Source organism: Gordionus sp. m RMFG-2023, chromosome 5 (genome assembly GCF_954871325.1).
Source record: "Gordionus sp. m RMFG-2023 chromosome 5, tfGorSpeb1-WG-v2, whole genome shotgun sequence".
Lineage (NCBI taxonomy): Eukaryota > Metazoa > Nematomorpha > Gordioida > Chordodea > Parachordodidae > Gordionus > Gordionus sp. m RMFG-2023.
In genome coordinates, this window is record NC_088779.1 from 2,590,419 (window position 1) to 2,613,842 (window position 23,424).

At 28.7% G+C, this 23,424-nt stretch overlaps 1 protein-coding gene across 1 annotated transcript; it reads right to left on the reverse strand.

The window, feature by feature from the left end:
* Positions 1-1,433: 1,433 nt before the first annotated feature.
* LOC135929674 (tyrosine aminotransferase-like) lies at positions 1,434-22,995 on the reverse strand. Its single transcript, XM_065466361.1, has 13 exons — positions 22,973-22,995; positions 21,721-21,862; positions 17,037-17,145; positions 14,734-14,838; positions 14,561-14,628; positions 13,419-13,577; positions 9,644-9,835; positions 8,655-8,737; positions 5,855-5,921; positions 5,621-5,749; positions 4,169-4,252; positions 2,965-3,063; positions 1,434-1,787 (listed from the first exon to the last, which is right to left on the reverse strand). The coding sequence occupies exons 2-13, from the start codon at positions 21,856-21,858 to the stop codon at positions 1,668-1,670; spliced, it is 1,353 nt and encodes a 450-aa protein (XP_065322433.1). The 5' UTR covers positions 21,859-21,862; positions 22,973-22,995; the 3' UTR covers positions 1,434-1,667.
* Positions 22,996-23,424: the final 429 nt, after the last annotated feature.

Genomic DNA, 23,424 nt, shown 5'->3' on the forward strand with positions numbered 1-23,424 from the left:
ACCTCTAAGTAGTTGTTGTCGTAGTTCAACGATATTTTTTTTTCTTTAGTAGAAATGTCAATCATTTTTAATAATAACTGATTTTTTGGATATCATTTTTTCCATCGTTTTTGTAAAATGATTATCATTATTAATTTTTATGCGTAAATTTTCAAAACCATGTTTAATTTTTATGATTAAATTTATAAAATAATTTTTATGCTTAATATTATATAATTAATTTTTTTGTGATTAAAATTGATATAAAAATTTATTCGACATTTTTTATATTAAAGATTATATTTTTGCAAATTTATTTGAATAAAAAGTTTTACAATATAAAAGTTCTGATATTTTTCGTGTAAATTCCCTCATTTTCGGGTACTTTTGATTTATTGATTTACTATAAGTTCTCTTATTTTTATATTTTGGATTTTGGTAAGTTTTTCTTTCTTTCTCATCGTATTTTGTTAGTTGTTTTGCCTCAAATGTTAATAAAAAATTGATGTTGGATTTCACATATTTTTATAATACTTTTGGCCTTTGTTACTAAAATTTTTACTATATGTTAGAAACAAATTAAGTCCATGAGCTGCACACCTAATGCATTTCCATACTTGGATATTTATTATTTTTACAAGTATCCATGCTATCTTCAAATTGTTAGGATTATAAGTTATAATGCTGTTAAATTTTTGTTTACTATTTTTTTCAAATACCTTAATAAATTCATTAGATATATATTCTCCCGCATACATATTGGTTACTGTTTTAATTTATTTATAAAATATGGGACTTCGGCTTGGGGTTGCTATAATAGAATTTACAATTCATCCTCTTATATTTGTCTTCCCATCATTAATAAGGGTCAAATGGTCTAATCTTTAATTACTATATATATATATTTGTTTTAATCCTTACTTTCACTGTTTAACATTTTTTTTTACTAAGTAAATACCTATCACATATCTCTCTAACCTATAATCCTATTCTTACCTCAGTTATTACATATTTTAACTTCAAGCACGTTTTCTGCTAATAAAAAAAATTTCCTTTACAGATGAACAAATGGGATGAGCTATATTATTATGAGAATGACTAAGAATGAACGTATATGAACCACGAGGGAAAAAAATATTTAGTAAAATATTATAAAAATTTTAAATTGGGAAAACTATAGAAGAGAAGAGAAGAGAAGAGAAGAGAAGAGAAGAATTCATGCACTTTCTCCCCTACTATAGGCTGATTTTGTTGTTTCTAAAGATAATATAACTAGTTGTTTTTTTAAATAAAAAAGCCTAAATAAACGAGAGCCTATTTATATCATTTTAGGCAAAATTTTAAAAATAAATTTCCTTTATTAAAAATTATTACATTTTTTTCGATAATAAAATGAGATGAAGTGATTGTGATATAAAAATAAATTAACTTTGGTAAAATAATTTCTAATTATTGCTTTTATGATTTAAAATTTTATATAATAAAAATTAAAAAATTATGGAAGATAGGAATAGTTAAAAATTTAGGATTTAAAAAGATTTTAAATATAAATATGTATGGAATTAAAAACAAAATTTTTTCTAATGAATTATAAAATTTATAATGATTTTTGAAAAATTTGAAACATAACGGATTAAAAAGATTTTAAATATATAATGTAATGGAATTAAAAATGGAATTTTTTTTCCCTAAGAATTATGAAATTTATAATGATTTTTGAAAAATTCGGACATCCTTTTGGCCGCAACAATGGCATTATCTTTAGGAACTATCAACGAAATTCTGAGGTAGTCATTTATGCCAAATATCTTATTTTTTTTATTTTAAATAACAGATAATATATGAAAGACTATTTATATATATATTTTTTTTAAAGGTCAAACTCTTCTATGTGCTGTTTTTAAAAATGTAAGAGGTTTTTTTTCAGGTTTTACTATATTTATTTCTTACAAGAAAATATTATTAAAAAAATACGCGATATAAAGGAGACCGGGGTAAAACGGTTAAAATTTTGCATTTATTTTTAATCATAAAATTTTTTTTAGACAAAACAAATTATAAATTTTTGCATGGCCCCACACATTACCTATAAAATAATATTAAAAAAACGTTCAGCCAGGGTAGGCTAAGCATAAGGGGCAAAGTGGTTAAAATATTGTTTTTATTCAACAAAATAATACTAATTTTTGACTTTATAACTTTAAATTGTAATACTAATCGTTACAAATAAGGGAATGAAGAATAAATTATCAAAAATAGCACAGTTTTGAATGTGCCTACTTTTGGCACTTCGTTCATTTCAATTATTCTTATAACCTTTGCCATTATTATTCAAAAACATTATTCCATATAACACATAAATAATTTATTAATGTTCCTTTTATTTGCTCAAAAAATATCATTTTATATATATTAAATTTATATTTCCCCATTTAATAAACAGTGTAAAAAAATATTTTAAAATCTTTTTTAAACAGATATGCTCATTGTCGAGCTTGTTGGGCTACGAAAAAAATCAGTTTGAAGGGCTCTAGATATAAATAACAACATTTTTTAAATTAAATACTATTGTAATACTCATATAATCTCTTAATTTGGCACGATATTGGCATGCTTGTCATATATTATCCAGCAAAATTGTTAGGATAATTTTTTTTTAGTTATAGATTTTGCATGTTATTTGTTTAATATAATATTATCCTATCAAAAAATAATTAAACATACCCAGTCACCTCCTTTACTACTATATATACTCAAAATAAGAATATATATAACAAATATTCATTATAATGTCAGAGATCTGCATCAGGGCAGGGCTAAATGGTCGGGGTAAAACGAGCTAGTCGTACTCAGTATTTTATTACGAATTTTTTTTTTATGAGGTTAACTAAGTCGATTTGGAATTGGTCTTGAGATTCTAGGAATTTTGGGGAAGAGTTGATGATGAGTTAGAAAAATAAATAAAAAAATATATATTATTTAAACCGAAGAAGGAAACGGAAAAACGGATTCCTCTTGGATGAGTCTCTCCACCATTTCATATTCGTTTTTGAACTCGGGGAAACATTTCAAGGCTATATGAACCTAACGAAAATATATTTAAAATATTTGTATAAATGAGCATTATAGTGCGCACAAATTGAACAATTCAAGCGTTTAAAAACGCAAATAATGTGCATTTTAATTGCATTAGTTTAATTTGAGTACGTTTGCGTTTTGTATTTTAAATTATTGATATGAGTTTTAAAACGCTGCGTTAAAACGTTCAAATTGTTCGCACTATTACCCTTATATTTCATAAAAAAAATTTTTTTTTACTTAGAATCCTCCCAAAACTATTTACCAAAATATGTATATATATATTTCCTATTTTTTTATGGGAAGCATTAGTGTGCGTTGTTAAACTACCTAACACTTTAGTTAACTATAAAACTGCGTATCCATGTTTTTTTTTAAAAAAAATAAATATTCGAATCAATCTTCAAGTTTAGACTCAACTTAGAGGCTAGGCTAAAAGCTTGATTAAAGTTCAATTTAACAACACTAGGAAGCATATTAAAAACTCTCTATAGCATATAGTGTTGTTCCCAAAATGTTGATTAAGCTTCCTTTTTTTTTTACTAAATCCAAGATCTTCACACAAAAAAAAAGTATTAATAAATGTCAGGAGATTTCGTGTTTAGAAGGCGAGAAAAGTGTGAATATCTTTTGACCCAAAATCCCGGAAGCCTAGATGATAATTTTTTTTGCCGCTCAAATCTAACTTGACAAGAAATTTTATTTTTTTTCCGGATTCGCAAAGAAGAAGAATATTTTTAAAAAAATAAATATTCGAATCAATCTTCAAGTTTAGACTCAACTTAGAGGCTAGGCTAAAAGCTTGACCAAAGGCAATTTAACAACACTAGGGAGCATATTAAAAACTCTCTATAGCATATAGTGTTGTTCCCAAAATGTTGATTATGCCCCTTTTTACTAAATCCAAGATCTTCACACAAAAAAAAAGTATTAATAAATGTCAGGAGATTTCGTGTTTAGAAGGCGAGAAAAGTGTGAATATCTTTTGACCCAAAATCCCGGAAGTCTAGATGATAATTTTTTTTGCCGCTCAAATTTAACTTGACAAGAAATTTTCATTTTTTCCGGATTCGCAAAGAAGAAGAATATTTAAAAAAAAATTTTTACGCACCATCATGAACATTGATCCTTGCGGGAATATCGGATTAATACCTGGAACGGCTTCGAGAGCGTTCGTTATTGTTTGAGCATTCTCCTATTAATAAATAATAGTAGTTAAAAAATTTTATTATTATATATCTTGTATTTGGGGACATGGAACCTTTCAATTTTAAAATCATTCACTATGAGCGATTGACCGGAAATATATTCCAGAATTCATAGAGTGTCCACATCTTGAAATTTCAGGCATTTTTAGCCGTAAACATTTAAAACAATACATTAATTTTTTTAGACAAATATTCAAAATTTAATGATAGTTTGAAATTCATGGGGTAGGTGTAATCCAACAAGGGCTGGTATAAGTTAAATCACATTCTTTACATTTATAATAATGTTCTCAGAAAATTGATTTAAATTCAAAAGAATCAAAATTCCCCATGGATCCTATATTCCGATACCACAATCAATGACATATAATAATACCTAAAGATCCTTCACTAAAAAGTGTACATCAATGAAAAACAGCTGGAGACGCCATTTTGATTACCCATATTATTATTTAAAAAATTTAAACGAAAGGTCAATTTATTCCTATCTGACACAAACTTTATTAAAGAATTTGCCCGATCATCGAAACAATAAGGAAACAAGTTACCAATTTAAATAGTAGATTTTAACATAAGGATAATTAATTACTATAAGGGTTACCAAAATGGCGGCTCCAGCTGATTTGCATTCAACGACGCTTTCAAATGCAACAATTATGAATGCAGTCAGTCTAATATGGAAGGATGAAAATCCACACCAATCGATAATTCATTTAACTTCTAATTTTGACATTCTAAACATGCGTACAATTCTCTAAATTTAACATTATTTTAGATATACAACACGAAAGCGATTTGATTTAAATTTGTAGAATATAAAATGAACCAATCAAAGTTTACGACGCAGGAATCGAATCAATCATCCAAGTTTTATTCGATTTCTTTTAATCGATATATTGACACAATTACTATTTATCCCCTTCGCACCCAGCGAGATCATTTGTCATCAAAATTTTTAATCAATTAATTTTTATATGTAAAGAAACTAATGGTTGGTACTTAGAGATATTAAATTATAAAACAATATTTGTTATTTCGTATTTTATCATTAACCTGTCAAAATCATTATTTTATTATATCAAAATGTCAAAATCATTATTTTATTTTATCAAAGTACAAGTATTTTTTGTCCATGGGAAATATTCCGAGCGCGAAAAGGTTATTATAACAACAATTCCCTAGATAAATTCTGCATTTAGATGATCGTCACTTTAGAATAAATTTTATTTGAAGATATATGCTCTCACTCATATACCCTTTCTCTCAGAAGTTTTACAGTAGCAATCTCTAGCTAAATAAATGCCAAATTGATGTGACATATCAGGAAAAAAGCGAAATATTTTATCGGGTCTTACGTAGGCTAATTGGACAGCGTTTTGAAAGTAGGAATCGGGGGTTTTGGTTAATATTAAAGGTAACGACGCTTGTATCATGGAGTTAACGCCAAAACTGGCTTGGCAAAACCGGTTTATACCCTCTTGGACCTGTTTATCAGTAAAATATAATAGAATATATTTTAATATAAACAATTGAAAATTAATTTAATAGTACAGTAGATTGTGAAAATGTGAGGAAGAGAAAATTATTACTTGGCCCAAGCAATGAAGGGGGTCATAAATGGCCACCCATCCAATTCTCCAACCGGGTACGATGTATCTGGTTAACAATGATTTATAAATTAAGAGTAAATATATGTATATGTAGATTAATAGAAGTATCTGTCGATGTAAACTCTAAAAGGCCGATCTGTATTTGTTGGATTGTAGGGATCTCAGAGGACCTTTTATAAAACTATAAACGTTTGCTTTGAGGTTGTTTAATAGTAATATAACATTTTTGAAATTTTTCTTATATGTATTATAAAATAGTTTGGTTGGTCAATCCATTAGATATTAGGCCAACATTAATTTGATATCGGATTAGCCAATATCAATTCGATGCTGAAATATGATTGGCCCTTTATAAAATCTGTATCAGTAATAATCGTAAGCTAATAACTATTGCAAATATAAAAAAATGTAATAAAGAATAATGAAAATGAATACACGGCACCAACTGTCAAAACTCTAAAAAGGAACTACGAAAACAAAACAAAGAAAACTTACCCAATCAAATATATATAAAAAAAAACTCCCTAACTTACAGAAAGACCTTCTTACTAATTCTTAGACTTGGTAAAATTTCCACAACAGATGATTACAAACGGTTTTTATTTAAAATAATCAAATTATTTAAAATCATAAAAATCATTTTTTTATTTGAAAAAAGAATCTATCATCGTAAAAAAAAATAATGAATAGTAAAAAAAAATATATATCAAAAATCAAAGTTTTAATGATTGACATTTTTTTAATATACATAAAAAAAATGTTATAATTTACTACATGCCACCCCTTTATGGGCGCATGGCATGAATATAAAAAAAATAATAATAAGATATTACTACAAAATTTTCGATGTACTAACACTAATACTATAGAATTCAATAATGTACTATGATACTAATAGGGGTGTTATGATGAAGACATTTTATGGGCGACATCAAGGTAGTAATAATTGGTTTTCCCACAATTCAATCGCGTTGTTATTTTGTAACAATATCTGGGATCCCGAAGTGCACGGGGCGGTTTCAACGATAGTAGTCATAGCTCTTCTGAGAAAATCCTCCTCCGGCGGCGTTGACGAGAGACTGGAACTATCATTGGATGTTCGCGTTAAATTTCCTCTGTTCGCCGATGGAGCTGAATGTGTGCTAGGGAGCGACAGTGGGATCTGCATCTGTTCGCGCATCCTTCTGTTGGTATTCCCCGCAGACTGGCCCAGAGAATTGGTATTTATAGTAGTGAGGGGGGGGGGCGAGAATCTCCACTGACTGTTTGTCTCCATGTCTAATATTATTTGGGCGGCTAGCGAGTATTATCAATCGGATGAAGGGGTGTCGACCCAGAAATGGATTATAATATTTATTTTTTTTTATATTCAACACGGATGGGAAACAACTTTGGAAGAAAAAAAAACTATTTTAATTTTAAAAAAAAATATTTAAATTAACAAATTTTATTTTAAAAAACTTTAATGAGGATACACCAAAAAGAAAGGCATATATATAGTGTGTACATTGATGCAATTAAAAAAAATAATTACTAACAAAAAAAAACGACAATTTCAAAATAATTTATTCTCACTCCGACTTATGGGATGTAAACTAGATGAGGCACACACATGTTTATTCATAAACTTTTCTTATTCTTTTCCTTTCTAACAGACTAATAATTTAAAAAAATTTTATTTTTTAAACAAAACTGTCACCTACCCTGGCAACTGGCCAGACAAAACAATTTTTTCTTTTAAACAAAAATATCCACCAACCTTACCAATATCATAAAAATCTTCTTCTTCATTAAAACAGTCATCTGACTGTAAAAACAGATAACACACGACAAACCATTTTTTTTAAAATAACATTTAAAAACAAAAACTTTCCATCTTACAAGCATATCTACAAAAAAAATTATACTGATTCACGAACATTCCTTAACTCCACCCATGCACGAAAAAAAAACTTTCCAATATCATTAAAATGATAAAAAAAAACTTTTAATGAACCTGTCAAAATTGAACTATAATTTTAATCAAACTGAACCCCAAACCTGGGCATATTGAATTATTACGAATATGACCATAAAAACCAAAACTTTCCATCTTATAAGCATATTTACAAAAAAAATTATACTGATTCACGAACATTCCTTAACGCCACCCATGCACGAAAAAAAAACTTTCCAATATCATTAAAATGATTAACACCCCTATTAGTATCATAATACATTATTGAATTCTATAGTATTAGTGTTAGTACATCGAAAATTTTGTAGTAATATCTTATTATTATTTTTTTTATATTCATGCCATGCGCCCATAAAGGGGTGGCATGTAGTAAATTATAACATTTTTTTTATGTATATTAAAAAAATGTCAATCATTAAAACTTTGATTTTTGATATATATTTTTTTTTACATTCATTATTTTTTTTTACGATGAAAATTCTTTTTTCAAATAATAAATGATTTTTATCATTTTAAATAATTTGAGTATTTTAAATAAAAACCGTTTGTAATCATCTGTTGTGGAAATTTTACCAAGTCTAAGAATTAGTAAGAAGGTCTTTCTGTAAGTTAGGGAGTTTTTTTATATATATATTTGATTGGGTAAGTTTTCTTTGTTTCGTTTTCGTAGATCCTTTTTGAGTCTTTGTGAGTTTTGACAGTTGGTGCCGCATAAATAAAAAAATGTAATAAAGAATAATGAAAATGAATATGGAAGAGGTATTAAGTATGGTATAAATTTAGAAAAATAAAAATCAAGAGATAACAAAAATGAAATTAAACCGTTTGCTTAACGAATTGCACATTATAATTGGCACGGTGGAAGTTAGATCGGCAATGGAATGATACGTTTGACCAGGAAATACCTTATATTTTACAAAAATATATTTATTTATCAAATAAAGTTCAAAATATTTTCAAAACAAGTATAGGACACCCCCACCCCCCACCCACCCATAACAAATAAAAAAAACTATAACCTGCTGAAGTTACCTTACTTCTCCAATTCTCTTCCCTTCCTTTCGAACAAGTGATTCTCTAGACCCCTTTCAAATTTTTTACGAAATTCGGTATTACTACAAAGTAATTGTAAACTTACGAATAATATACTTAGGAGACATCAGAGGTAAAAAGCGCGAAGAACAAACATTATTTTACGAGTGCACGTGGTAATTTAAAAGTATAAAAAAATTTGTAAACCGGAAACAGAACATGAACCAGGAACAAATTTGGGAAGAAATTTGAACCGGAAATCGTTTTAAAATTCGAGGAGATGGTTCCAGAACAGATTTTAACAAACGTATAAAAAAAAATGGCAACTAAATATGTAAAAGAGATCAGTCATCGAGGAGAATAGGAGTTAATTACATTTAATATTGAAATGGAAGGTTTACGAGGTCCAAAAAAAAATGACACTTGTTTCGATATCGCAACATAGGGAAAAATAGGATTTAAAGGGTATATACGAAATAATGGGCACAAACATACTAAACTTTCCCCTGAGAATTTTAATTCGGAATCTCTAACCTTAAACATCGTAATTTTACAAGGAATTGACAGCTCTCTGGACTGGACACTTGTAAAAAAAAAATATCTCGGCTACCTCTAAACGTACAAACGATGTAAAAGTTACGATTAGAGTTTCTCACCTTAAATTATAAAGTTACACATTAACCCCCCCCCCCCATGTTTTATTGTTCCAAAATTTCCACTAGGAATATAGATAGATAGATAGATAAGATAGATAGATAGATAATAAATTTTATTCTTACAAAATGAGCGTAGACCTCGTCCGATATCACTGGTATATTATATTTAGATACTATCTTGAGGAAACTTAGAAGGTGTTTCTTGGAATATACAGACCCGCACGGGTTCGAAGGATTGTTAATAATTACGGCTTTCGTCTTGGAGTCTATCAGGGATTCTAAATGATCCAGATTAATTTCCCAACAATTTTGAGGCTTTTAAATTAATTATTGATTAATTGATATGGTTACGAACTAAAGTGCTAACATATCTTAGTTTTTTACAAACTAGCTATATAGGCCATGGTTTAGTTTGTATACAAATTACATAACAGATAATTTATGATATAAAACTAGCAACTGTGTTATATCTACTCCAAAAACTCCAAAAACGGGAATTAAATTTTTTTTAACAAAAAATTAATACACACCCAAAATTTCTTGATAGATTTAAAACTTTAGATCTTGGTAGAATAACTTTTGAATAAAGTAGGAATATACGTAGACCTGTGCGCCGATGTCTTAATCGACAGCGGCGTAATTTTTTATTGTCGGCGGAGCGATATTTATTTTAAAAAAATTTTAAATTTATAAATCAAAGTATATAAAATTTTTTTATAATTTATTTGGGCACTCTTTTCTAACACATTGTTAACAAAGTTTAATTCATTTCTGAGATTATTTCCTGTCTCACTCCAATTTAAATTATTTTCTCATTCTCAGAAAAAGACTATGGAATTGCATTTTTACTCAGATCGTCAACACATATTAGCAATATTCTAATGATATTTATTATAAAAAATTAAAATATAAATTTGGAATGCATGCAAAATATAAAATATGAAATATAATAAATCAGAATTCAGACTCATCAAAATTATAATTGCCATGAATAAGTAGTATTTTATCAAGATTCGTGGAACATAAAAAGTCCTTTTTGCATGGAATATTAATCCAGCAATGGAAAAAATTCTTTCGCTGGGCGTACTGGTTGCAGGTATACAAAGAACCTTTCTAAGCTAAATTAGCAAGGCTAGGAATTTTCCGTCGTTTTTCTTCCAAAAGGTTAATGTGCATTATCTTCTGCGATATTATGTTGGCTGAGCAAAATATGGCATTCTTGTTCTAGATTATTAATGTTGTTAGGAAAGGAATTTTTATGAGCTATTTTGTCTATATAAGAACTACGCATGCCCATTATCTTCAACTTGAATCTCATTCTGTGCATTTCTATCATGCTCTAAAAGTTTTAGATGTATATTTAAAAATTACAATGATGTCCCACCTCCTGGCAGTTGTAACACCTTCGGCGTCGCACTTCAGGGATCATGGATCCCGAGGTCCGAATGTGGAGGATATATTGCAGAGAGCGGTGACCACTACGCTAACTACTGGTGTTCCACAGACGGCGGGCACTGAGGATTTTTGGGTCAACCCCATGTCTGTTTAAGAAAGGTATGTGTAAAAATAATTTGCGGCATCAGTGTTCCCGGTCATCCCGGGGGACTCGCGTACCCTTAGAAGTGCTATCCGAAAACCCGCGAGTGGGAATCAATGAAGGACGAAAACGCTCGCATCACGATTTAGAGGTGGGACAGCCAATAGACCCAATTCCCTCAAGGCCGGATAGGGACATGGATAGACATTCTCTCAATATTCGCCATTTTAACGCTCGAGGTCAGACCCTGAATGGATGAGGTCCGAGTGTGGAGGATATATTGCAGAGAGCGGTGACCACTACGCTAACTACTGGTGTTCCACAGACGGCGGGCACTGAGGATTTTTGGGTCAACCCCATATCTGTTTAAGAAAGTTATGTGTAAAAATATTATCGAAATAATATTGTAAGTTTTTTTTTAGATTATTTTTGTTTTATATCTGCCGATATGCCATGAGCCCATAAAGGGGTGGCATGTCGTATTTGTATATACGAATACATTTATTTTTTTACGCGAAATGCCAATCAACCGATTCAAATAAGGTTGATTGGATATAAAAATTATATGTAATAATATATTTTTTTATTATTCATTAATTTTTTAATATGAAAATTACGAAAACGCAGTTTTAATTAATTTTAAATATATGAAATTTTGAAGATTTTTTTGTTTGGAAATTATTAATAAAGAAATTATTCGTGTAATTTTAGTGTGTTTAATTAATTATATATTAGAGCATTGATTAAGTTTTTTTTCTAAATTTAGCTCTCTAGTTTGTCAGTTATATTTCTTTTCTGCTTTCTGATTTTTGTAATTTCGTATAATTTTTGACAGTTTTTTTTAGTTTCGAGGATTTTTAGGATATTTTTTTTTAAATAAGATTTCCAAAGTACCTCCAGAAATAACTTGATTTATGATTAGTAGAGAGGGTTGTTATTTCATTGTAGGTAGGGTGGTTTAAAACGTCCAAAAAAATAATTAATATGTATTGTTTGTGGAAATGAAATATGATGTTAGGAATGAATGTAAATGATAAACATTATTCTATTATATAATAGCAATAAGAATACAATTCATATGTTAATTTTATTAATGTTAATATTCAAATTTAAATAATAATAATAATTTAATATATAAAATTAAAATTAAACAGCATTCTAAAAAATATACACGCCGCGCCGCCGCCATAAAACAATGATCTCAATCGGCGGTGTTTCAGCGTGAATAAAATTGCCAGAGGCGCCGGCGTGAACCGGCGGCGCACAGGTCTAAATATACGACATTACCATTAGAGGTGTAACGTTGCCTTGTTCGAAATTTGCAAAAAATAAAACTTTTCTGACAGGTGCCAAAGTTTTGAATTTTAAAAAAAAAGGCTGCTAATTGGGCTAATTTAAATTTCGTTTTCCTTAATATGTTAATACGGACAACATGTGCAAAATTATTTTATGAAGGAAAGATTATTAGAAACACGATAAAAAAAATTTCAAAAAGATTCATGGTCCATTCTGGCCCCAACTTGATTGCCCTACCATTAATTTTAATAATATGGAATGTTTTATCAAACATACTCATATAACCCGTTTTTTAAAAAAAAAATTTACTCAATTATTTAAAAAAAATGTTGATGATATAAAGTTCCATAAAACCATCAATGATACATAGCATATTTATAGATTAACGATCTATTCATTAAAATGCGTTTTGAAGGCTTCGTTGAATACAAGTCAGCTGGTGGCACGCCATGTTGCTTTCCTATATAATTAATTTTCTTTTTATTTATATATGAAACTCTAATTTTTTTTTGTTTTATGGCATGCTACACCAGCTGATTTCTATTGATACACAGTTAAATGAATGAATCCACACTCTCGGTATTATTATACATGATTGACACCCATACAACTCTTTAATAAAATATATGTAATACCATAAAAAAAAGTGAGAAGCAGAGCGGAGTGGTATCAAACTAAATCGCTTCGATTTAAGAGTCGTAACCGACCCGTTTCAACCCAAAATATTACCGGTTCAAGGCGGTTAATATTTTTAAAAAATTAGGGTAATGGCGAATAGCGTCGAAGGGTTATTGACTTTTTTCTTTATAAAATATGTTTCTTTCATTGACAAAAATTGGATATCGTCGTTGTATTCTTATCGGTTATATACACAAAAAAAAATTGATGTTTTCGAGTAGCGTGAATAGCATAGTCGATTCAGTGGCCGGCTAATTTAATTTGCAAATAGAGACCCGTAGAGGTACCATTCGCTCGATCCCGGGTTTTATATTTTCAGGCCCGGCCCGGATATATTTAATCTTAAAAATATGATCCATCTTCTTTATATATAAAATAAATATATACCAGAAGATCGTAATCCCGATATTCGATTCCATTCATTGAAGCGAAAGTTTTGTATATAGGAAAACAGGGCTTTGGTATAAGTATATTGTCTCCCTTATCGGCTAAACATTCAATGGACCATAATAGGGCCTGGGTACATCCGGTTGTCAAAAAAACGTTCTTTTTTGTAAAAAAAAGGAAAATTTTTCAAAAAAAATATATGATTAGATTAAAAATATTGACCAATCACAAGATTGAGATTTTTTTTTTCCTCTCTTAATATTTGAATATCGGAGAATCGGTGTTCACGTAATCAAAAGGAAAAAAAATGGTTTATTAAAATAAATAAAATGGATATAAAAAAAATAGGGATTCGAAAAACCGTAACCATTTATAGGTTCGGGTCGAGTTTAGCTAAAAAAATAACGGTTCATGTTTCCGGTACGGTCCGTAAAAAATAATATATCGGCTCGGTTTGAACAAAAACCGGTTAAAATCCTTTTCGCATATAAGCATATTGGGATCATGTTTAATATTCTCTATAAAAAATAATTGAGCCGTGTTAATAATATTTTTTTTCAAGATTCTCTTCTATCGAATAATATCTAAAAGAAGGAAGAATAAATCATTAGAACTGAAAAGAAAAGTTCTATTACTATAATTTGGGTTGCTAACACCGTTGGCGTCACTAGTCTTTACAATCCCGGAAAAGAGAGGTAGGGGGAGGTTGGGGTTCAAAGAACTAATTACTATTTTTGTGCTATTTATGAAAATGACCTCGAATTTTTCAAAGGGGGCATGAGTTTCTGTGCGCCTACCACCCTCCCCCTAGTGACGCTATTGGCTGACACCGTCAAATGCGATATAGAAATAATATCTTACAAATTATAACTAATAAATTTTAATAATCAAAAATTGATTATTAATCGTATTTTTAAAAAGAGTTAAAAATATCAAAAGGTTCGGACCCGGTTTATGGCTATTTACGGAAGTTCGGTTTAAGTTCGGGTGTCGGTAAATAATAGATAGATTAATATCGGTTTTTAACGGTTTAGGTTGGGGATCCCAGTAATAAAAAAATAACATTTAAACAATCTTTATCCGGTCAACTCATAAAAAAAAATGCTACGTGAGAACTAATGTTGGCATTATATTTATAATACTTTCCAATCGATCTTGATTCCCTGCTCGATATATTGATTGGCTATGGCTTGCCTAGCTGATTCGAGTCCTTAAAATTATAAAAAATATATGTATTAAAAGAGAGGAAAAGGAAGGAAGGAAGGAAGGAAGGAAGGAAGGAAGGAAGGAAAATTTTTAAAAAAATTGATTTAACCAGCTGAAGGAATGTAGGAGTTGAATTTCCCACTTTTGACAGTGTTTATGACGGCTTCTTTCATTTCATCGTGGATCGGGAATAGATTGTAGAGAGATGGATCACCTTTGAAAAATGTTGAATTAAATTACATTTGTTTCTAAAATCCAAATTTTGAAAAAATTGGCAATATGGTATTTAACATATTTGGGGCTGATGGTTATATCTTAACTAATTAATTTTTCGCATGCCCGGACTTGTTCCCTGGACCAAGACAAGTCCACTACCGTTCCAAATATTAATGTAGGAATCAATAGAGGAATATAATAAAATAAATCTTTTAAATCTCACTCTTTGGATAATTTTAAAAGTCAAAATAATATCCAAAATTAGCCGATCTATCGTGCAATACAAATCAAAAAAGTATTATCCTTGTCGTATATACTAAAAATTATATTTAATTTTTTAATCTCTGAATGCTTATTAGCCATTTTCCCAAAAAGGAATATATTCTGCATACCTTATGGCCGTATTTTAATTTTTTTTAAATTTACCGGGCCGGGCCTAAAAATTTTATTTAAAAAAATATCCGAGCAGGGCCGAATATTTTAAAACCAAATATTTGAAATCGCCATCAAAAACCCGTGCTGGGCTGAAAAAATTTTTGGGGTTGGACCGAGCCTGCAAATGGTACCTCTGCTGGTCCCTATATATGAAATTATTGAAAAATTAGCTTAATCACAAAGGCGAAAGGAAATAGGCGTTTTTCTATAATCGTAAAAAAAATCAAATTTCCCAGCACAGCTTCGTTATTAAGTTATTCATATAGTCGAACAATATCTCCATTTTATTTTTCGTTTTAGAACGATTCCAAAAAACAACAAAACCGTTAACCGAAGACTATCCTCAGTTTCGGTGTTATGCTGGTTGCTGCAATATTTTATGATTTTAATTTCATGAATATCATATTGGATAATTTCACGGAGTCTTTCTAGGTTACAGAGACCTGCAGAAGGTACCATTTGCATGGTCCGACCCAGACGCGGTTTTTTTCTCAAAATTTTATATTTTCAGGTCCGGCCCGGATTTTTTGTAAATATATTATATTTATTTTTAAGTTTTTATTTGCCAATAACGGCGATTTATGATATTTGGATTTAAAATTTATGGCCCGGTGTCGGGCTTAGGGTCAGGCTTATAGGTCTCTGATATATATATATATATATAGAGTAGGCCTATTCAAAAACGAATCGAATAGTAACGAATACGAATAGTAAATTATTCGTTTTTTCGAATACGAATAATTCTATTCGAAATAAAAAAATTATTTGAATTTATTTGAATATACGACGAATGAGATTTATTTATTCGGCGAGTTAGTTTTATTCGAATTATCTGATCGAATATTCTATTTATAACTTTTATTATTATTATTATTATTATGTTAATATAAAGCCTCAAGTTAAAATTAGTAAGACAAAATAAATACAAATAAGATAGACATTCTGAAACCCCTGTTTAAGAAACAATTTTTTAAAAAAAAACTTTTAACTTTTTTTTTACCTTTAAAAACAATTGGTTTTTGGCAAATTGTATAAATTTAAAATTAATATGAAATATTTTAATTTTTCGCAAACAGTTTGACCTCGTGTTTCTTCTAATTATTAGATTTTTATTATAATTTATTCTGTTTAAAATTTATATACATATATATATATATAAGAGACCTGCAGAGGCACCATTTGTACGGTTAGGTCTGGATATTTTTTAAAAAAATTTTTGGCCCGGTAATAATGGCGATTTCAATATTTGGTTTTAAATATCGGCCCGGCCCTGATATATTTTTTAAATTTTTTGGCCCGGTAATAATGGCGATTTTAAATATTTGGTTTTAAAATATCCGGCCCGGCCCGGTAATAATGGCGATTTTAAATATTTGGTTTTAAAATATCCGGCCCGGATATATTTTAAAAATTTTTGGCCCGGTAATAATGGCGATTTTAAATATTTGGTTTTAAAATATCCGGCCCGGCCCTGATATATTTTTTAAAAAATTTTCAGGCCCGGCCCGGATAAATTTATAAAAATTAAATTACGGCACAGCCCGACCCAGGGCGGGCCTGCATGAAAATTTGGTCAATCTTATTTCGTATACGAATTATTTTTATACCAATTTCTCGAATAATTCTAAATCGAAAACGAATAGCGAATTATTCGATTCGTTATAAGAATATTCTTCTTTTTTTTTTGAATAAAGGCGCCTAATGAATGAGTAGTACAAAATAAAAAAAAAATTTTTTTTTTTATTATTGATGCATATAAACCTTGCGACAAAGATACTAGAGGTTTGCAGGGATTCGGTTGGATAGACAAATTTTCCAAGATGACACGAATAGGATTAATGCAGTTCCCCGCTCGCTTGGACATGGTTACCTAATTATAATAACGCGTTTTTATCTTTTTTTAAAATTTAGATAAATCAGGGATGTGAACCCAAACCCGGCTTCGTGAAAAAATTTAAAATTGTTTGGCCGGGCATTTTGAAATCAGAGACCGATTTAAGAATAACTCATCGAACCCGGGGTAATATGGGCCTGGGGCAGGTTCAGACCCCTCTTAGGGAAATCGGTTTCGATTAAGTTCCTGTTTCCTGTCAAAATTTCCAACTAAACAGAATTCGAAAATTCTTGAACCCGTTCAGACTCGCACTAGTGTTGTTAAGAAGCCCTATTCAGGTCGATTTTAAAATACGGCCCAATTAAGATCATAACCATAACATTATGTAAGTCTAAAGATTTTTCTCATTGCTGGCAGAAATGCTTGGGCATCTGATTGCCAAATTTCGATGCTTATATAATATTAGTTTAGCAGAAAGCTTAATCGGACCATTTTGAAAAGTAGACCAAACTCGGGCTTTATAACAATACTAGTTCACACACCCCCTGAGCTAAATATTATAAAGTTAATCTCATTCGGATAAATTTATTTTTTAAATATATACGTTAATTATTTATAAACGACTATGTTTGTTTTTCCCCGTGGATATGTTTTTTATTTAATTTTTTTTAATTTAGCTTTTTAAAATCATTTCTTTGAGGGGTTGTATATCTAATTTTTGCAGGGATGTTACTCTATCATGGGAGGTGGGGGGGTTAGAATCGCGTATGCTAAGAATTTTCGCACAATTTTGGTCCTCAATTTTTTGAGTATTAATAGTGCGCACAAATTGAGCCTTTTACGTTTTGCCGTAATTTTATAATTACGTCCCTTTCGTTTTTATTAATATCGTCAATTCTAAATTATAAACAAGTTTCTAAAAAAAAAGGATTTATGAAAATTATATTATTGTCTGCTTTCTTATTTCTTTAATTTCTAAATACTTCCTTTCGTCTGCGTTCTTATTTCCTTAATTTCCAAATATTCCTCTTATATCTACAATTTCTAAATATTCCTTTTTAGGATTATAAGTAACTTATTTATATTACATTTTTATATAATATTATAAAAGCTAAGAATAAAAAAAAGTAATGCAAAAAGCAAACCTATTTTGGGGTTTTTTTTAAAAAAATCGTTGTTAATGCCAAAAGCTAATTTTTACCAATTTAGCAAGAGGCCATTTTGAAATGCATTATTTGCGCTTGCAACGCAGCCTTTGAAAGGCTCAATTTATAGACGGAAAACAGTTGTTAAAAGATACTTTTTAAATGGATCTAGATACAGATACATCGTCTAAAATAATATCTAGATACAGATATTTTAATCAAAAATTTATCTAGATACAGATACCACATTTTTATATCTAGATACAGGATCTAGATACTTGTATCTAGATTCTTTAACAACTCTGGAAAACACTAATATAAATTATAATTAGATTTAAAAATTTTATGGCATAACAAAGTAAGGTTATTTACATATATCTAGTATTGTTAAAGGGTTCGTTTTGATGTCGATTTTTTAAAACGGCTAACTCAATATTTTAGCCAGAAAAATATTCGCCTAATCCTCGAGATTAAGATAATATATGGCTATAGAACTTCGTTCCTTCTATGAGCAAAATCTTCAAGCGTGCGTAACATTTTTTCTGAATAAACTATTGAGTTAAGCCGTCTGTAAAATTCGACTCAAAACGAACCACCGTTTAACAACACTACACTACATACGTAATCCCGAAATACATTTTTCAATAAAAAAAAAATCACATTATTTTTAAATTTAAATAAAGCTCAAACAATGATTCAAACTTGATAAAACAAACGCCATCGACTGAGAAAAAGGCATATCATATAAATTAAACAAAATATCTGGTCCCATCCTTTGTAAATTTGTTTGTAAATTCGAACGTGATTTCATTAAAATTTCTAAATCTTTCTTTCTTTCGTTCAAAAAAAAGTATGAACCCTAATTTATATATAACCCTATTTCAAAAAAAATAAAATGTTTATGCCATTTTTTAATAACAACAACATTAAAATTTACATAATAAATGCCCAAGTCTTAAAGACCCAAAAGACAGTCCGTTGATTAAAAATATGATCAAAGTTGTTTAAGACTGTGTCCAAAACATCAAAAAAAAATTATTTCAGAAAAACTTTCATCGAAAAACCAAAAAAAAATAAATTAGGGCCTTACACATTACTTCTTCGAAATTTTAAAACTTATTGAAACAGGTTTATGACACATAGAAAACCTTAATTAGATTTTGCAAATATGATTATTATAATTATAAGAAAAGAGGGTGTGCGTTTCTAAATCATATGTTTTTTTCTATTTTTTGAAGCAGATTTATGACGCACGGTAAACCTTTATCAGATTTTGCCAATCGAAAAGAGGGTTTGTTTCTAAATCATATGTTTTTTTGCGTTTTTTAAACTTTTGAATATTTATGAAGCATGTTTTGCAACTATGATTATATAAGAAAAAGAGAGGTGTGTTTCTAAATCATATGTTTTTTTCTGTTTTAAATTGAAGCAGATTTATGACGCATGGCAAACCTTTATCAGATTTTGCCAATCTGATGTTACTAAATCATATGTTTTTTTGCGTTTTTTAAACTTTTGAATATTTATGAAGCATGGTGACCTCTATCAGATTTTGCAAATATGATTATTAAAATTATAAGAAAAGAGGGTGTGTTTCTAAATCATATGTTTTTCGTTTTTTAAACTTTTGAAGATTTATGAAGCATGGTAACCTTATCAGATTTTGCCAATATGATTATTATAATTATAAGAAATGATGGTTTGTTTCATAATCATGTGTTTTTTCGTTTTTTAAACTTTTGAATATTTATGAAGCATGTTTTGCAAATATGATTATTATATATAAGAAGAAGGGAGGTGTGTTTGTAAATCATATGTTTTTTCTGTTTTAAATTGAAGCAGATTTATGACGCATGGCAAACCTTTATCAGATTTTGCCAATCTGATATTATATTATAAGAAAAGAGGATTTGAATCATATGTTTTTTTTTTCGTTTTTTAAACTTTTGAATATTTATGAAGCATGGTAACCTTTATCAGATTTTGCCAATATGATTATTATAATTATAAGAAATGAGGGTGTGTTTCTAAATCACGTGTTTTTTCTTTTTTAAAACTTTTGAAGATTTATGAAGCATGGTGTAAACCTTATCAGATGTTGCTAAACAATTATAAGAAAAGAGGGTGTGTTTTCTAAATCATATGTTTTTTTTTAGAAAAAAAAAATTCCCCTTTTAAATCTTAATTGTGGTGAACTATAAGTACGAAACTATAAGAAATTTATTATACATAAAATTATTATTCTCCTTGCCACAAAGAAAAGAAAAGAGGTTGTTGCCATAAAGAAAGTTTTTTTTATATTTTGATATTTAAAACATTTTAAAACATCTGAGCTAAAAAAAAATCATACGATTGATTTTAATCCAAAATTTTAAAGTTATTTATTGATTTTTTTTTTTTGAAAAATGCATTTAGTTTTTAAAGCGGTATATACATTAGAAATCTGCAAAAGTAGGTCCGGCTTTAAAATTTTTTTAAAATATATCTAAATTTATGTTGAATTTTTTATGTAAAATTACGTGATTTTATTTATAGAAAGTAGTAGACGCAATATAACATAATATCGTTTACTTTGAGTAAATTTTAAGAATTAATTTCTATATTTAAATATATTCGGGCCGGGCCGGGCTTGAAAAATTAGGCCCGATACAGATCACTAATATATATATCTACAGTAATATTGAAATTTATGTTTTATCATAATTAGAAAGTTATCTACATTCTATTCTTTAATCGGATAGAGATAGGAATATATGTGGTTTGCTTGTTTTCTTTGTATAGCAAAACATCTGAGATCCATCAAATTTTTTTTAAAAAAAATCATCCGATTTCATTATATAAGAATGGAGATTTTATGGAAGGTTTCGTTATCAAATCATTCATCATCATCAAGAGGAATGCGTATATTTTTACCAAAAATTTTTTGTACTTTTTTTGGTTGAGGGAGGGGAGTACATTATTTATTAATTATTCATTATTAAAATAATATAATTGTAGTTATAACCCCCCCCCCCCCTTATTTTTTACTGTATATAATATGTTAGTAAACAGTTATACCACACCCGCTACCCCCACTCCTCTCCCAAACCTCCACGTTTTATTAAGAAACAATTTTAAACCCGGCTTTATTGTAACGTAAATATCAGAGTTGTTAAAAGATACTTTTTAAATGGATCTAGATACAGATACATCGTCTAAAATAATATCTAGATACCGATATTTTAATCAAAAATCTATCTAGATACAGATACCACATTTTTATATCTAGATACAGGATCTAGATACTTCAACAACTCTGGTAAAAATATGAATTATTAATATCATTTCTTAATGGGATCGACGTTTGACAGACCGGGAACGCAAAGAAGTCGCATCAGTGGGTTTGTTTTGCTGAAATCGTTAAAGCTAAAACGCTCATAATATATATATTGTCTTAATTTTTTTTTAAAAAAATTGTATAAATTACCATATTATGGATTCCATTTTGATTCTGGCTAACAACATCTTCGCAGAAATCATTTTGGGATTCATCTTGCCCATTATTGCTCGCCAAACACGGTGGTGGGGATGCGGGAATTTGAACGTCCGAAGGTATCTGAATCATTTCCCTTTAATTTCCTTTTATATATATTACATATTATATTGACAAAACGGTTGGGGAAATACTACGTATAGAAATTTACACTGTAAGTCTACCTATCAAGACGGGTTATATATATAAATATATATATATATGTGGGGATAGTGCTTGGCAGAGTGCGAAGACTGAGAACTTCTCATATTAAATTTCGATTTTACTTATGCAGTTTATTTTTGCTTTACAAATTGTTCATCAAATTTTACTCAAAAAAAAATAATAAGTTGCAAAACTGCATTTGATTTTGTTGTAAAACAATTTCCATATATTTTGTAATTCAATTTTCTTATTAAAATTATTTTATTACTTGCTGTATAATTTATTGTGATAAAATAACATATTTGATAACATTTTAAAGATAAAAAATAATATAAATTTTACACAGTATAAGTAAAAGAAATTTATTTTTAAAAGAAAAGTTGTTACAAATAATATGGAAATGTTTTAACAACAAATCATAATTTATACAGTGTACGGCTGAGATTTGAGCCGATTCTTAAAAACGGCTAACTCAATATTTTAGCCAGAAAAATATTACCCAAGACTTGAAGAGCATATAAAGATTTATGACATCTATTAGTGAAGCCTCGAAGCTTAGACAATATTTTTCTGGCTAAAATATTGAGTTAGCCGTTTTTAAAAATAGGGCTCAAATCGAGCCGTTTTTAACAACAGCTACCATTAAATTCATATAAAATGAAGTTAGAAAATTTAAAATATTAGTAATTTTTGTCTTATTTTCGATATATTTAAAATATTGTCAAATTTTATTTCTTCCTTTATAAATTGATATTACAAAAACGGTTTGGGGTCAGGATCAATATGTAAACCAGGTGACCCCCCCCCCCTCCATCAATGAACTGAAAGTAAAATATAAACACAATAACGAGTTTTGACAATTCCGTGTTACACTTACAACTCGCTAAACTCGTTTTTCTTTCTTTCTTTCTTTCTTTCTTTCTTTCTTTCTATCTATCATAATTCGTACTTTCAATCTTCTTTCTGTCTTTCTTATCAATTTCTTGATCGTTCTGTCTGTCTGGCTTTCTTTTCGAGTAGCAGAAAACTTTATTTTTTAAACTTGAGTTTGTTGTTGGCTTTGAGAGAAAATTTTTGCTGGTCCTCAAATTGAGTTTAAATAGGAAATTCGTCAACAGAGAAAATGAATGATATTATTTAACGATAGCGAAGTATAATTAGATTTTTTTTTTTATATTAAAAATTTTAAAAATTAAAAATGTAATTAAATTATTTAATAGTTAGAGAAGAACAATATGGATTTATCACTATTTTTTAATTTATGACGTGAAGATTAAAAATTTATTTTTTCCCATTAAAATAACTTGGTTACATACTTAATTTTTATTTTTTTTAAATGTTATTTTATTTTTGTGTTTATTTTCTTTTTATTTTTTATAATTGGTTTATTATTTATTTTTTATTTTTTTTTCACATTTTATTTTATTTTACAAAATATAAATTGATAATATTTTAAAATAACTTTACAAAAATACAAAATCAAATTTTCGATAA

Excerpts from the sequence above, each read along its gene's own strand:
- LOC135929674 (XM_065466361.1), bottom strand. The coding sequence starts at position 21,858 with ATGATTCAGATACCTTCGGACGTTCAAATTCCCGCATCCCCACCACCG. Across the intron at positions 8,738-9,643 it reads ACGAGGTCTACGCTCATTTT|GTATTTCCTGGTCAAACGTA; the intron begins GTAAGAATAAAA and ends GTAAAATATAAG. Across the intron at positions 4,253-5,620 it reads ACGCTGTCCAATTAGCCTAC|GAGAATGCTCAAACAATAAC; the intron begins GTAAGACCCGAT and ends ATTTATTAATAG.